The sequence below is a fragment of the Conger conger genome, chromosome 2, assembly GCF_963514075.1.
Source record: "Conger conger chromosome 2, fConCon1.1, whole genome shotgun sequence".
In the NCBI taxonomy this organism is placed as follows: Eukaryota; Metazoa; Chordata; class Actinopteri; order Anguilliformes; family Congridae; genus Conger; species Conger conger.
In genome coordinates, this window is record NC_083761.1 from 1443352 (window position 1) to 1458351 (window position 15000).

At 50.2% G+C, this 15000-nt stretch overlaps 2 protein-coding genes across 3 annotated transcripts in view; one reads left to right on the forward strand and one right to left on the reverse strand.

The window, feature by feature from the left end:
* LOC133121765 (apoptosis-stimulating of p53 protein 2-like) overlaps window positions 1-8702 on the forward strand; it is a 36114-nt gene extending 27412 nt beyond the window's left edge. For both annotated transcript variants that reach the window (XM_061231214.1, XM_061231215.1), the window contains 7 exons: window positions 1286-1712; window positions 3126-3892; window positions 4590-4727; window positions 5230-5363; window positions 5565-5731; window positions 6241-6440; window positions 7019-8702. In XM_061231214.1, coding sequence (XP_061087198.1) covers window positions 1286-1712; window positions 3126-3892; window positions 4590-4727; window positions 5230-5363; window positions 5565-5731; window positions 6241-6440; window positions 7019-7060 — 1875 coding nt within the window. In that variant the 3' untranslated portion in view covers window positions 7061-8702. The remainder of the gene's footprint in view (window positions 1-1285; window positions 1713-3125; window positions 3893-4589; window positions 4728-5229; window positions 5364-5564; window positions 5732-6240; window positions 6441-7018) is intronic.
* An 824-nt stretch (window positions 8703-9526) lies between these two features.
* The window catches only part of gtpbp2b (GTP binding protein 2b), a 17873-nt gene continuing 12399 nt past the window's right edge, over window positions 9527-15000 (reverse strand). Inside the window, exon 12 of the mRNA XM_061230922.1 lies at window positions 9527-12095. Coding sequence (XP_061086906.1) covers window positions 11928-12095 — 168 coding nt within the window. The 3' untranslated portion in view covers window positions 9527-11927. The remainder of the gene's footprint in view (window positions 12096-15000) is intronic.

The window sequence follows — 15000 nt, forward strand, 5'->3', positions numbered from 1 at the left end:
CTTCACACCCTCACACCCTCACACCCTCACACCGTCACACCCTCACACCGTCACACCCTCACACCCTCACCCCTTCACACCCTCACACCTTCACACCTTCACACCCTCACACCCTCGCACCTTCACACCCTCACACCCTCACCCCTTCACACCCTCACCCCTTCACACCGTCACACCTTCACACCCTCACACCCTCACACCTTCACACCCTCACACCCTCGCACCTTCACACCCTCACACCCTCACCCCTTCACACCCTCACACCCTCACACCCTCACCCCTTCACACCCTCACACCCTCACATCCTCACACCCTCACACTGTCACACCCTCACACCTTCACACCCTCACACCCTCACACCCTCACACCCTCACACCGTCACCCCTTCACACCCTCACACCGTCACACCCTCACCCCTTCACACCCTCACACCGTCACACCTTCATACCCTCACACCCTCACACCCTCACACCGTCACCCCTTCACACCCTCACCCCTTCACACCCTCACACCCTCACACCGTCACACCTTCATACCCTCACACCCTCACACCGTCACCCCTTCACACCCTCACCCCTTCACACCCTCACACCGTCACACCTTCACACCCTCACCCCTTCACACCCTCACCCCTTCACACCCTCACACCCTCACACCCTCACACCTTCACACCCTCACACCTTCACACCTTCACACCCTCACACCCTCACTCCTTCACACCTTCACACCCTCACACCGTCACCCCTTCACACCCTCACACCCTCACACCCTCACCCCTTCACACCCTCACCCCTTCACCCCTTCACACCGTCACACCTTCACACCCTCACACCCTCACACCTTCACCCCTTCACACCCTCACACCTTCACCCCCTCACACCCTCACACCCTCACACCCTCACACCTTCACCCCTTCACACCCTCACACCATCACACCATCACCCTTTCACACCCTCACACCTTCACCCCTTCACACCCTCACACCATCACACCATCACCCTTTCACACCCTCACACCCTCACACCCTCACACCTTCACACCCTCACACCCTCACACCTTCACACCCGCACACCTTCCTGAACCGAAGTTTATTTGTACCCCAAATCCTGGTCTGTAATAGGCTGTGAATGTGTCTGTGTTTCCATCTTGATTAAGGAACCCCTCCTCTTCTCCCCCTGTCATCTGTTCTTTTCCCCTCCTTTTCTCCTCCTTTTCTCCTCCTTTTCTCAATCCTTTTCTCCATCCTTTTCTCCTCCTTTTCCCACCTTTCTCTCCTGCCGCACAGGGCTCTGGGAAGGCCCCGGTGAAGGTCCCCCCGCCGGTGCCCAGTAAACCCAAACCGCTGCCCCCTGGTGGCCTGGCGGGGCAGCACGGCTTCGGCAAGCCGGGCCTCAACACCGGAACCTTCCCCGGGAAGGCCCGGCCGGCCAATCAGCACGCGGCGCCCCACCGAGGCCCCGCCCCCGGCCCCGCCCCCCACCACAGCCACACCCTGCCCCTGCCGCCCAAGCAAGAGGCCCCGCCCGCGGCCAAGGTGCGACCTTTCACCCCGGAGCTCCCGGCGCCCCGGGACCCGGCCCCCCCGGGCCTCCTGCACAAGCCGCAGACGCTGGCGGCCAGCTCCATCTACAGCATGTACACCCAGCAGCCCACGGCCGCCAAGAGCCTCCCGCCGGCCCTGCAGGGCACGCTCACCCGCTCCCAGCCCCGCCGTGAGTGCCTCTCAGCATTTACACTGATTTATTCTCTATCCACACCACGCTGTACCCTTATTCACTGATCTACACTGTGTCTTTATCCACACCACCCTGTACCCTTATTCACATATCTACACTGTGTCTTTATCCACACCACCCTGTACCCTTATTCACATATCTACACTATGTCTAACGAGGGAGTCCCATCTCAGCTCATTTACACTGTGTCCATTCTCTATCCATACCAATGAAATTAAAATCACTTAATGGGTGCTGACAGCCTTAAGTACCCTTCTCACGGCTGACTGTGGAGGCCAGACAGCCTTAGCACCATCTACACTATTGCAGGATATTCTGATTTTAATCTCGTACCGAGGCTTGTACTGAATCATTTATTTTCAATCCATGGAATACAGTTCACAGCACAACCACAGGAGATTACAGTGTGGTATCTTACAAGTTTATTTTTGGACTGTACAGTACGTTACAATCTATTTGTAACACCCAGTGACCAACAAATGCAGAATACTGCTCTCTCAGTCATAAGTGTGTTGTGACTGAGAAAACGCATCTTTTGTATTTCATGCAATAAATCGCAACCAGATCTTTCAACAAGATCTCTTGGAACAAGCCATTCTGATCCCAGTGGATGTGCACAGTTAAATAAAGGTTACGTAAATGATACGAGGAACACTTCTGTTGAAATGTGGTTATTTTTATCAGGTTTAATTGTGCAGAGGGAGAGCACTAAAACCCACTCTGTTCTTCTCCTTCACATATTCCTGCTGCCACACTGACTTTATAATTAACTTAAAGCAGAATATCATTAACATAAAGCAGGAGAATCTGATTCAAGGCCCAGAATCTGAGAACTGCAAAGAGCCTCATTATGAAACATGGTTATTATCTCAGCCCAGGCTACCGTACCGCAGTGCTAAAGCCGTGTGTCGCACTGACATATGTAAAGTCAGGTTATTTTCCCCTGAGCCTGCAGGTGTAGGCTTTAATACCTGCCCTTTGTCTGGATTCTCTCTAAGCAGCAACTCCATAATTAACCAATCGGGTGTCTGCTTTGATTTGAGTAACGGCTTAAGATTTCTAATTTTGGTCTTCGCTGTCGCAGTCAAACTTGTTTCAGTGGACTTTGCATACGAATGTAGACCGATCTGAGGATGCAAAATGTAAGGTGCCGACCCAAAATGATTTACTGTCATGAAAGGTAAATTATTTGCTGAAATGAAAGCTTAATGTCTTGCTGAAATGAAAGCTTAATGATGTACTGAAATGAAAGCTTAATGATGTACTGAAATGAAAGCTTAATGATGTACTGAAATGAAAGCTTAATGATGTACTGAAATGACAGCGTGAGTGATGTACTGAAATGAAAGCGTGAGTGTTTCAGGGTCTCTCGCGCTCGTGTCTCTGTAGTTTACGGGAAGCCCGTGATCCCCGGTGGCCCCCCGCAGCCCCCCCACCCTGACCACCCGTACGCGGACCGGGCCGAGGTGGAGGTGGACCACGGGGGGGCGCAGGAGGCAGAGCGGGTCCCGCGGCCACTCAGCCCCACCAAGCTCCTCCCCTTCCTGTCCGGGCCGTTCCGTCACCAGGGCGACGGCGAGCTGGAGGCGCTGCGCAGGAAGCTGTACCACGCGCCGCGGCCCCTGAAGAAGCGCAGCTCCATCACGGAGCCCGAGGGCCCGGCGGGGCCCAACATCCAGAAGCTCCTGTACCAGAAGACCACGCTGGCCGCCATGGAGACCGTCACCGTCACCGCCCCCTTCTACCAGCCGGAGGGCGGAGCCTCCACAGAGCCCGCCCCCGAGCCCGGCCCCGCCCCCTGTCCGGGCCCGGGCCCCGATTCGCCCGCGGGGCCCCCGGATCCGCCCCCGGCCTCTTTCGAGGCTGACGATGACATCACCGCCCTGGCCCCGCCCCTTGCACCTCGCCCCGCCCCTATCCCCGAGGACCCGCCCACCGTCGCCCCGCCCCCGGCGGAGAGAGAGGAGGAGGAGGGGCGGTGGGAGGAGCCGCAGGAGGAGGAGGCGGAGTCAGGGATCCCTGGCCCCGCCCAGGAGGGCTTTGTGGAGGAGTACCCCCCCTACCCGCCCCCCCCGTACCCCACCGGGGCGGAGGGCCTGGGGGACAGCCTCAGCATGCAGCCCCCCGAGGTCACGGGACACGTGCCCCTCCCGCCGGTACGGACCCCCCCACGTACACCACCCCCCCCCCATCTCACCTCACCTCCCTAAAACTTTCATCTCAAACTGCAACTTTCCAACACTGCACTTTCCCAAACCTTTCCTTTTCAACAATCCGCAACTTTCCCAAACTTTCATTTCCTACAAACAACACCTTCTCAAAACTTTACATTCTACGAACCTCACCCTCTCAAAACTTTAATATGCACAAATCTGCAGCTTTCCAAAACCCCTGTCAGTATCCAACCCTGCCCCACTATGAGCTGCACTACAGAACTGATCCCAGATCAGCCCTCACAGGCACTGCCGTTTCACCCTCGGGGGCTGAGACAGGATCACAGTCCCTTTCTGTTTAAAACGGGTTTCTGCCAGGTGTTAATGAACCTCACTCAGAGAGGCTCCGATTGGCCGGTCCTCTCTCAGTAGGTGGTGATGCTCCAGAGTGAGGTTATATAAGGCGAGTGTCCCTGAACGCCACCGCAGTGGTGCAGCCAAACTCGTCTCTCTGAGCGTGTGCGAGACGCACTGCAGTCCACCGCAGGGTGTTCAGGGGTTCCGTTTCCCATGAGCGCTGTGGAGAGTGGTGTTTCACACACCGTTTCAGTCAGAACTGCAAGCTTAGCTCTGGTTTTAGACGCGTGTGTGTGTGAGTCACTGGAGTGTATGTGGCCTGACCTTTGACCCCGTGCCCCAGGGTAAGAGGACGAACCTGCGGAAGCTGGGCTCGGAGCGCATCGCTCACGCCATGCGCGTGCGCTTCAACCCCCTGGCCCTGCTGCTCGACTCCTCTCTGGAGGGAGAGTACGACCTGGTGCAGAGGATCATCTACGAGGTGAGCCTTCTGTGCGCGACACACGCCAAGTACAGGCTAACCACACGCTAACCTCACACCAACCACACGCCGAGCACATGCTAACCACATACTAAGCTACATACTGCTATGCAGACGCTACGCACACGCCAAGCACAAGCTAAGCACACGCTAACCACACACTAACCACATGTGAAGCACACGCTAACCACACACTAATCTCACATTAACCACATGCTAAGCACACGCTACATTCAGACACTACAAGCACTAGACCCGGGTCAAATACCAAATAGTTTATTCAAATACTTTTCTGTGCTCGATTGATCTTGCCTGGTGCAGTTGAGCCAACCAAGTGGACCAGAAGTTGGGAGAGTATTTAATTGGTTCCAACACACAAGATAAGCTCAAGAAAGTGTCAAAGTATTTCAATCCAAAGTAATTAGGTATTTGGCCCAGGCCGGCTACACACAAGCCACACTCCCTATGCACTGTGCACAGTCTGACTGGGATCCCGCTGCAGGTGGAGGATCCCAGCCTTCCCAACGACGAGGGCATCACCGCCCTGCACAACGCCGTGTGCGCCGGGCACACCGAGATCGTCAAGTTCCTGGTGCAGTTCGGCGTCAACGTCAACGCCGCCGACAGCGACGGCTGGTGAGCCCCTGAACCCGTCTCACCGACATCACACAAAATGGCCGCCCGTCGTCAACGTCAAACAAAATGGCCGCCCGTCTTCACCATCAAAATCACCTCCGTCTGGTTTCACCCCAGCGCATAGTGATGTCACTCTAGATCCAGAGTAGCGGGCTACTGTAATAACGTGTGTGTGTGTGTGTGTGTGTGTGTTCTCCTCAGGACCCCCCTGCACTGCGCGGCCTCCTGTAATAACGTGCAGGTGTGTAAGTTCCTGGTGGAGTCGGGGGCGGCGGTGTTCGCCACCACCTACAGCGACATGCAGACCGCCGCGGACAAGTGTGAGGAGATGGAGGAGGGCTACGCCCAGTGCTCCCAGTTCCTGTACGGTGAGTCACAGGGCACAGGGCAAAGGGCAAAGGTCGCTCGGGCCAAGAACCCCCTCCTGACACTGCGATGGGAGAGGGGGCAACCTTTAAAGCATTCCTAAAAAGTTCACCATTAAAATGGCCGCTTGTATGTGAAGGATTATGAGCGCTCAGATTTTTACAGTGACTCAGAGGCGAGTGAAGTGGTGAGGTTGGCCTGTTTATTGTTATTTAATGAGTTTCAGCCTAATTAAAATTATTTGTTATCTAGAGTCCACACTTGGCATGCCTGTGTGTGTATGTGTGTGCTAGTGTAGGTGTTACTGTAATATACAGTCCATAGTGCAGATAGCAGTGCAGATAACCACTTGTGTGTGTGTGTGTGTGTGTGTGTGTACGGGGGGGTTTGTTTCTCTGTGGGAGTGTGTGTGAGTGCATACATGAGCATGTCTGTGTATGATGGGGAAACTTCATAAGGTGCGCTGTTAGTGCAGTCCGTACTGAACCTGTGTGTGTGTGTGTGTGTCCAGGCGTGCAGGAGAAGATGGGCATCATGAACAGGGGCGTGGTGTACGCGCTGTGGGACTACGCGCAGGAGAGCCAGGACGAGCTGGTGTTCTCGGAGGGCGACTGCATGACGGTGGTGAGGAGGGAGGATGAGGAGGAGGTGGAGTGGTGGTGGGCGCGGCGGGGCGAGGATGAAGGCTACATCCCCCGAAACCTCCTGGGGGTGAGTACGGGTATTACAGCTGGGGTATTACAGCTGGGGTATTACAGCTGGGGTATTACAGCTGCAGTATTACAGCTGGGGGGTATTACAGCTGGGGGGTGTTACAGCTGGGGTATTACAGCTGGGGGGTATTACAGCTGGGGTATTACAGCTGGGGGGTATTACAGCTGGGGTATTACAGCTGGGGGGTATTACAGCTGGGGTATTACAACTGGGGTATTACAGCAGGGGTATTAACAGCTGGGGTATTACAGCTGGGGGGTATTAACAGCTGGGGAGTATTACAGCTTGTGTAGTCTGAGGTCATTCCACACTACCTTCACATTAGTCTTAGTGAACAGAAAAGTAGTTAATTTTCATAAATGTTCTCCAACATATAACTAATTTGTGTGAGCTGGTTGCAACTGGGGCAGCCTGTATCTTAGAGCATAAGGTGCATGACTGGGGCCTGGAAGGTTGGTGGTTCAAGCCCCAGTGTAGCCACGATAAGATCAGTGCAGCTGTTGGGCCCTTCAGCAAGGCTCTTAACCCTTAACTCAAGAAATTGAAATTATATAATTTTTTCTTCTTTCTTACAGCTGTATCCCAGGATCAAGCAGAGGCAGAGGAGTCTGGCCTAAACCCTGAGAATCAGGTCTCTTGGTTTTGGCCATTTTGTACGCGAAGATTTCATTCCACTGTCAGCTTTTTTTCTCTCTTTTTTTTCTTTTCTTACATTCGGCATTTGAAGGAGAAGGACTGAAGTTTTCAGGACTCTGAGAATCACATGAAGGAGCGACGCGTTCGCCTGTTTGTCACATTTCAGCGTGTTGCTATGGCGCCTCAGTGGCGTTTTCTGACGTACATTCAGTCGACGTCGCGAGATTTCACACAGATTTACGACCAGTTCAAAGTAACGTTGTCTGTCCCTTTCATAAAGGCAGGTGCCATCGATCTCGTGGCTTTTTTTTTTGTACATATTTACAATCCCTTTTACTAAAGTTTTTACTTGGAGAAAACATACAGAACAGTATTTTCACATAGAATGTTTTTCAGAGTTGTTTATTCGCACATATTTGCGTTAGAGCAGACATAGCGGTGTTTTATACTGTTCAGTGGGCAGTGGGGCTTTCGAGCACACAGAAGAAGCTACATGAATGGTTAATAATTTCGTCTTTCTATAGCGTCCCAAATAACTTGCACATTGTGGATACCGAGCGTATATGTGGACAATCAACGTGGTTTTCCCTTTCGAGTGTGTGTGTTATTCCACTGAGTGGGTGCTTGTGTGTGTGTGCGCGCGTAAGCTTGCCACGTGTCTAATGGAGTAAAAACGTATACTCCCCAAAACTACATTATGATTGCAAAGGCATTAACACGACACAAGGCATTACAACCCCCCACTGTTACAAAGCCCGTAGAGCTTATATCCTCATCCATTTTGTACGTGTACACAGGGAGAATATTACCGGCTAATGAGCCACTTCGGCCAGCACAAATGGGCCAGTCGACCGCAGTTTTATTTTAGTATTTCCAAAAGTGGTCCATTTCAATGGTATGGTTGTTTCATGCTTGGCTACATTTCTCTGGAATCACGTGAGATATTTCAAATGTGCGGAGAGACCATCAACCTCAAGAAGCACTGTGCTCCGTAGTCACTGTAAGAGTGCGATACGATACCTGTCTGCAAAGATGATACGTAGCGCAGTGCTACTCAACTCCACATTTTGCGGGCCGCAGTGTCTGCAGGCGTTTGCTTCAACTGTGCGCTACACCGCCTGATTTCACCAATTAGCTTACTATCTGAACCAAGCAGGTAAAATAGCAGCTGGTGTAGCGCACGGTAGGAGCAAATACAATTACCTGCAAACACTACGGCCCACATGACGTTGCGCTGATCTAGCAGAACTTCTGTACCGGTGATTTCAGCGCGAGCTGTGATCTAACGCAGCAACTGACCTGGGTGTGTGTGTTAAGTTCATAACCTCAGGCTCTATGATATATCGGCTTTCTCTTCACTGAAGCTGCATCACACCACTTCTGAGTATCCTTCCGCGCCCTGTGAGCGGTCACTGGCGGGCAGGCCAGTGAAGAGCGAGTCCAGAGGACTTTTCTAAGATGAAGTCGGATTTGGGGCATTAAAGAATGTGCACCTGTCACCTTTTTCACAAAACGTATTTGTAATTTACTATTTTCGTCAGTCTTTTTTTGTTTAATTGATAATAAAAAAGTATAATGTCACTTGTAGAATTTCAAGAATTTGCAATAAAATATTTAATAAAGTGTTGTGGTTGTGAGAATTGGTCCTTTCTCCTCCGGTACTGCTGGTGGCGCTGTGGGCTGGGGGATCTGGTGGTCTCTTCAGTCAGGCTTTGAGCCGTGGTTATCGCGGTGACCTGTATGGGGCCAGTTTCCATGGAGAAACTTATTTGCAAAAAGGTATATTTACGTAATATTTATTAGATATATTTACTGGAGTTATGTTTGCCAGTTTATGTCATTTTCGCTGTATAAGGTTGCTGTACTGCCCAACAGATACCAAGGCCCGTATTTATAATATAAACTGGCGTAACTGTGCCTTGCCTCACGTTTTCAGAACACGTTAAGGCAGTTTCACAAGGCCTAGCTGTAATATATCCCTTGGTATAGCGGAAACCTTCCCACCGTGTGTCGTAAGATTGGCCGAGCTGCATACCTGTCCTCTGCCTGGCGCGTCCGAGTGTTTCTCTACAGATTTTATCGGCAAAGAAATGCAGATAAGTAAACATTTTCTATAATCACACTTTCAGAGATGTAATCTGTTCACTATTTCAGAACCTGTTTTACTTCTGTTGGGTTGTGTATTTCATCTGAAGAGATGTGATATGAACCAAAAAAAAAAAAATTTAATCTGTTCTGTGGTGAAACAAAAGTATAAACCATGTTAGTAACAAATCTCTTACCGTTGAAAGATTACACATCCTTCAGCATATAATGTTACATATTGCAGCCTTAAAATGAATCTTTTAACTGGTTCGTGGCGCACAAAGTGCGTGAAACACATCGACTGGCTTCTTGGTTAATTCATTTTGGTTCATTAAAATAATAATTCAACTTGGACACCAATACTGAGTAAATAAGTTCATTTATGTACAGCACACTGAACAAACTATATTTGTGCTATATTTGTATGTCTGCAAGTTCACTGAAAATGATGACTAATATTACAACAATATTACAATTTATGTGGAGACTCGAGTATTCCAACTATTGTAGAAACATTAAGTAGCATTCGCAGAAAATAATTTTCAGTATTTTTACAGGACAACAGATCAGCATGCTCATCAGAACTGAACTGAACCGTACAGACACTAAACATGAACACACTGCTGTACTGAAATGCATACACAAAATAGTATCTGATCGATGCAAATTCAACAACAGACCTCACGGTTAAATATTTATTAATCTTCTATACAAAACTCTTTTGGTTCATATACATTCACTGCTTCTATAATTGCACAAGAGCCACACACATGGATGCACAGTGGACAGAGCACACAGATGGGATTAAATATAATCTTTTCCCCAGTCAGGGAGGGGGGGGGGACATTGCTAAACATGCACTGAGTCTAGATTTGGCTTCCAGCACAGACACCAGCCTAGAGGATTAAGGGATCGTTTGCACCAACAAAATGGCAAAGGTTTTTGCACCAAATCGACTAAAAAATAACAGAAGCTCCAGAACTTTGCAGTCACAATGTAGAGATATACCACCCTCCCTGTCTGTAAACGGCTGCCCCCTCTCTGTCCGCCGGCTCCAGGGACGCCGAGCCGGTCGTATCAGTTAGCGGAGAGAAGCAGGACTACAGACGGGCACAGCTGCCGGGACCACAGATGACACACACCCGCGTGTTTCAGAGACGCAGCACAAATGCACAGAAGCTCGTGTTGATCCTTAGCCACTGTTTCCGACCGCTATCCTGGACAGCGAATCGTACTCGTGAAAATGTAACACTGAAGTGGGCTAAATGCATAGTAAAGATAAAATAAAATTGAGCACTTTAAAGGGGAGATTTAACACTTTTTACTGCTTCTCAGCCATAACAGGGCCATAATCCTGCCTGTCAGTGATTTCAGTCACCGCTGGGAAACTGTCAGGCTGTTGATCTGGTTGCAGGATATTGGGAGATGGCTTTACTGCAGTGAAGAGTAACCCAGACCCATGTTTATAATAAAACATCTTGCATTAATCTGAATTATTCAGATTTTCTTTCATGCAATGTGAGTTCAGTGAGAGCTGAGTGTAATGAGGTTGGTTACGTAAGAAACGGAGAGAACGGAACCCTTATTTAGAAGTGAAGGAATCGGGACGCTGATCTCGCAGTGTGAAAGTGCGCTGGCCCACACGGGGGCTGTGGCACAGTGAGTCTGGAGCTGGCAGGACCTGCCTAAAAGCACGTAACACCCGTCAGGGTCTCGTAACGGGCTTACTGCCCTCTAAGCTGCTTACAGAGTCGTTCAGTGTTCACTCAGGACCTACAGGTCTACAGTCTCAGGGCTACACTGCACTTTCACTGCAGAAAACACCCAGAATGTTTTCAGAAAAGAGATTCTGCCGTCAGGAGAAAACCAGCCCAACAGGGTGAACGGACACCAGCGCTCTAGAGCTGGGGATGGGTCCGAAATGGAGGTGACTGTGTTGCGGCTCCACAGACTATGCTGTTCATGAGTGCTGTTGCGTCCTCGTTACTCCCCATCGAAAACCACCCCGCCACACTTCCGCAGACTTTCATAGCCTCCTTGCATAATGAATTATTTTCTAATGCATGTTGACTAAGTTTAAAAATACAATATTTATGATGGATTTAAACACATTCTCTTTTGCAACGGTTAACTGGAAATGCATCAGTCTCTGGTTAACACAGATGCATTGTGGGTTAAATATGTTTGTCATGAGATGGGGTCTGTTTGTAGGCCGTCCGTTTCCTAGCAACAAGCACGATAACATGCAGTGGAGGATAAGGTACACCCACCCTCTCTCATCATAACACTGTGAATGACTTCTGTAGAGGAGAGAGTGGCTCAGAATCTGTGTGATTGAGAAAATGGAGAACTGTTACACACCTTGACCTGTAGAGGGCACTGCTGTTTGAAAAAGCAACAGATATCAGACCATACTGTTAACACTGATTCTAACCAGGCAGCTAGCAAGTGTAACATTAGCGTTTACATGTTCCAGTCAAAGGACAAAGTTGATTGAATACTGGCCAAGCCTGCATTCTCCCAATGGACTACCCACAAACACCAGAATTATTATTATTACTATTATTATTATTTTAAAAGTGAAGGAAAAAATCCGGACACCTCAGCCAGTGGGAGTTAAACCAGTTTCTGAAAACAAGGCTATGGTTGCTTATAATGCAGGACACTTGCAAATAAAACAGTTACAGGTACAAATGTTTTTAAAAGGGAGAAAGGCGTTCAGACATGGGTGGGTGGGGGGGGCTCTGGGCGTTTCCATGGCGTTTAGGGGCGGGGCTGGTGCAGCAGGGAGGCGGGCTGCAGGTGAGTGACGTGGCCGATGCCCTTGGTCACGCCCTCTCTGAACAGCAGCTTGGCCCCCAGCTTCAGGTACTCGGGGTGTTTGATGAAGCGGAACCGCACCACCGCCTTCTCCCCGGTCCGCAGCTCCTCCTGCGGGCACAACCACTCTATCTGAGCGTTCAACAGCACCGTCACACAACCACTCTATCTGAGCGTTCAACAGCACTGTCACACAACCACTCTATCTGAGCGTTCAACAGCACCGTCACACAACCACTCTATCTGAGCGTTCAACAGCACTGTCACACAACCACTCTATCTGAGGGTTCAACAGCACCGTCACACAACCACTCTATCTGAGCGTTCAACAGCATTGTCACACAACCACTCTATCTGAGCGTTCAACAGCACTGTCACACAACCACTCTATCTGAGCGTTCAACAGCACCGTCACACAACCACTCTATCTGAGGGTTCAACAGCACCGTCACACAACCACTCTATCTGAGCGTTCAACAGCACTCACACAACCACTCTATCTGAGCGTTCAACAGTGCATTGTCACACAACCACTCTATCTGAGCGTTCAACAGCACTGTCACACAACCACTCTATCTGAGGGTTCAACAGAGCACTGTCACACAACCACTCTATCTGAGCGTTCAACAGCACCGTCACACAACCACTCTATCTGAGCGTTCAACAGCACTGTCACACAACCACTCTATCTGAGCGTTCAACAGCACTGTCACACAACCACTCTATCTGAGCGTTCAACAGCATTGTCACACAACCACTCTATCTGAGCGTTCAACAGCACTGTCACACAACCACTCTATCTGAGCGTTCAACAGCACCGTCACACAAGCACTCTATCTGAGCGTTCAACAGCACTGTCACACAACCACTCTATCTGAGCGTTCAACAGCACCGTCACACAACCACTCTATCTGAGCGTTCAACAGCACGTCACACAACCACTCTATCTGAGCGTTCAACAGCATTGTCACACAACCACTCTATCTGAGCGTTCAACAGTGCATTGTCACACAACCACTCTATCTGAGCGTTCAACAGCACCGTCACACAACCACTCTATCTGAGCGTTCAACAGCACTGTCACACAACCACTCTATCTGAGGGTTCAACAGAGCACTGTCACACAACCACTCTATCTGAGCGTTCAACAGCACCGTCACACAACCACTCTATCTGAGCGTTCAACAGCACTGTCACACAACCACTCTATCTGAGCGTTCAACAGCACTGTCACACAACCACTCTATCTGAGCGTTCAACAGCATTGTCACACAACCACTCTATCTGAGCGTTCAACAGCACTGTCACACAACCACTCTATCTGAGCGTTCAACAGCACCGTCACACAAGCACTCTATCTGAGCGTTCAACAGCACTGTCACACAACCACTCTATCTGAGCGTTCAACAGCACCGTCACACAACCACTCTATCTGAGCGTTCAACAGCACGTCACACAACCACTCTATCTGAGCGTTCAACAGCATTGTCACACAACCACTCTATCTGAGCGTTCAACAGCATTGTCACACAACCACTCTATCTGAGCGTTCAACAGCACTGTCACACAACCACTCTATCTGAGCGTTCAACAGCACTGTCACACAACCACACTACCTGAGCGTTCAACAGCACCGTCACACAACCACTCTATCTGAGCGTTCAACAGCACCGTCACACAACCACTCTATCTGAGCGTTCAACAGCACCGTCACACAACCACTCTATCTGAGCGTTCAACAGCACCGTCACACAACCACTCTATCTGAGCGTTCAACAGAGCACTGTCACACAACCACTCTATCTGAGCGTTCAACAGCACCGTCACACAACCACTCTATCTGAGCGTTCAACAGCACGGTCACACAACCACTCTATCTGAGCGTTCAACAGCGCATTGTCACACAACCACTCTATCTGAGCGTTCAACAGCACCGTCACACAACCACTCTATCTGAGCGTTCAACAGCACTGTCACACAACCACTCTGAGCGTTCAACAGCGCATTGTCACACAACCACTCTATCTGAGCGTTCAACAGAACACTGTCACACAACCACTCTGAGCGTTCAACAGCGCATTGTCACACAACCACTCTATCTGAGCGTTCAACAGCGCATTGTCACACAACCACTCTATCTGAGCGTTCAACAGCACCGTCACACAACCACTCTATCTGAGCGTTCAACAGCGCTGTCACACAACCACTCTATCTGAGCGTTCAACAGCATTGTCACACAACCACTCTATCTGAGCGTTCAACAGCACTGTCACACAACCACTCTATCTGAGCGTTCAACAGCACCGTCACACAAGCACTCTATCTGAGCGTTCAACAGCACTGTCACACAACCACTCTATCTGAGCGTTCAACAGCACCGTCACACAACCACTCTATCTGAGCGTTCAACAGCACTGTCACACAACCACTCTATCTGAGCGTTCAACAGCACCGTCACACAACCACTCTATCTGAGCGTTCAACAGCACGTCACACAACCACTCTATCTGAGCGTTCAACAGCATTGTCACACAACCACTCTATCTGAGCGTTCAACAGCATTGTCACACAACCACTCTATCTGAGCGTTCAACAGCACTGTCACACAACCACTCTATCTGAGCGTTCAACAGCACTGTCACACAACCACACTACCTGAGCGTTCAACAGCACCGTCACACAACCACTCTATCTGAGCGTTCAACAGCACCGTCACACAACCACTCTATCTGAGCGTTCAACAGCACCGTCACACAACCACTCTATCTGAGCGTTCAACAGCACCGTCACACAACCACTCTATCTGAGCGTTCAACAGAGCACTGTCACACAACCACTCTATCTGAGCGTTCAACAGCACCGTCACACAACCACTCTATCTGAGCGTTCAACAGCACGGTCACACAACCACTCTATCTGAGCGTTCAACAGCGCATTGTCACACAACCACTCTATCTGAGCGTTCAACAGAACACTGTCACACAACCACTCTGAGCGTTCAACAGCGCATTGTCAC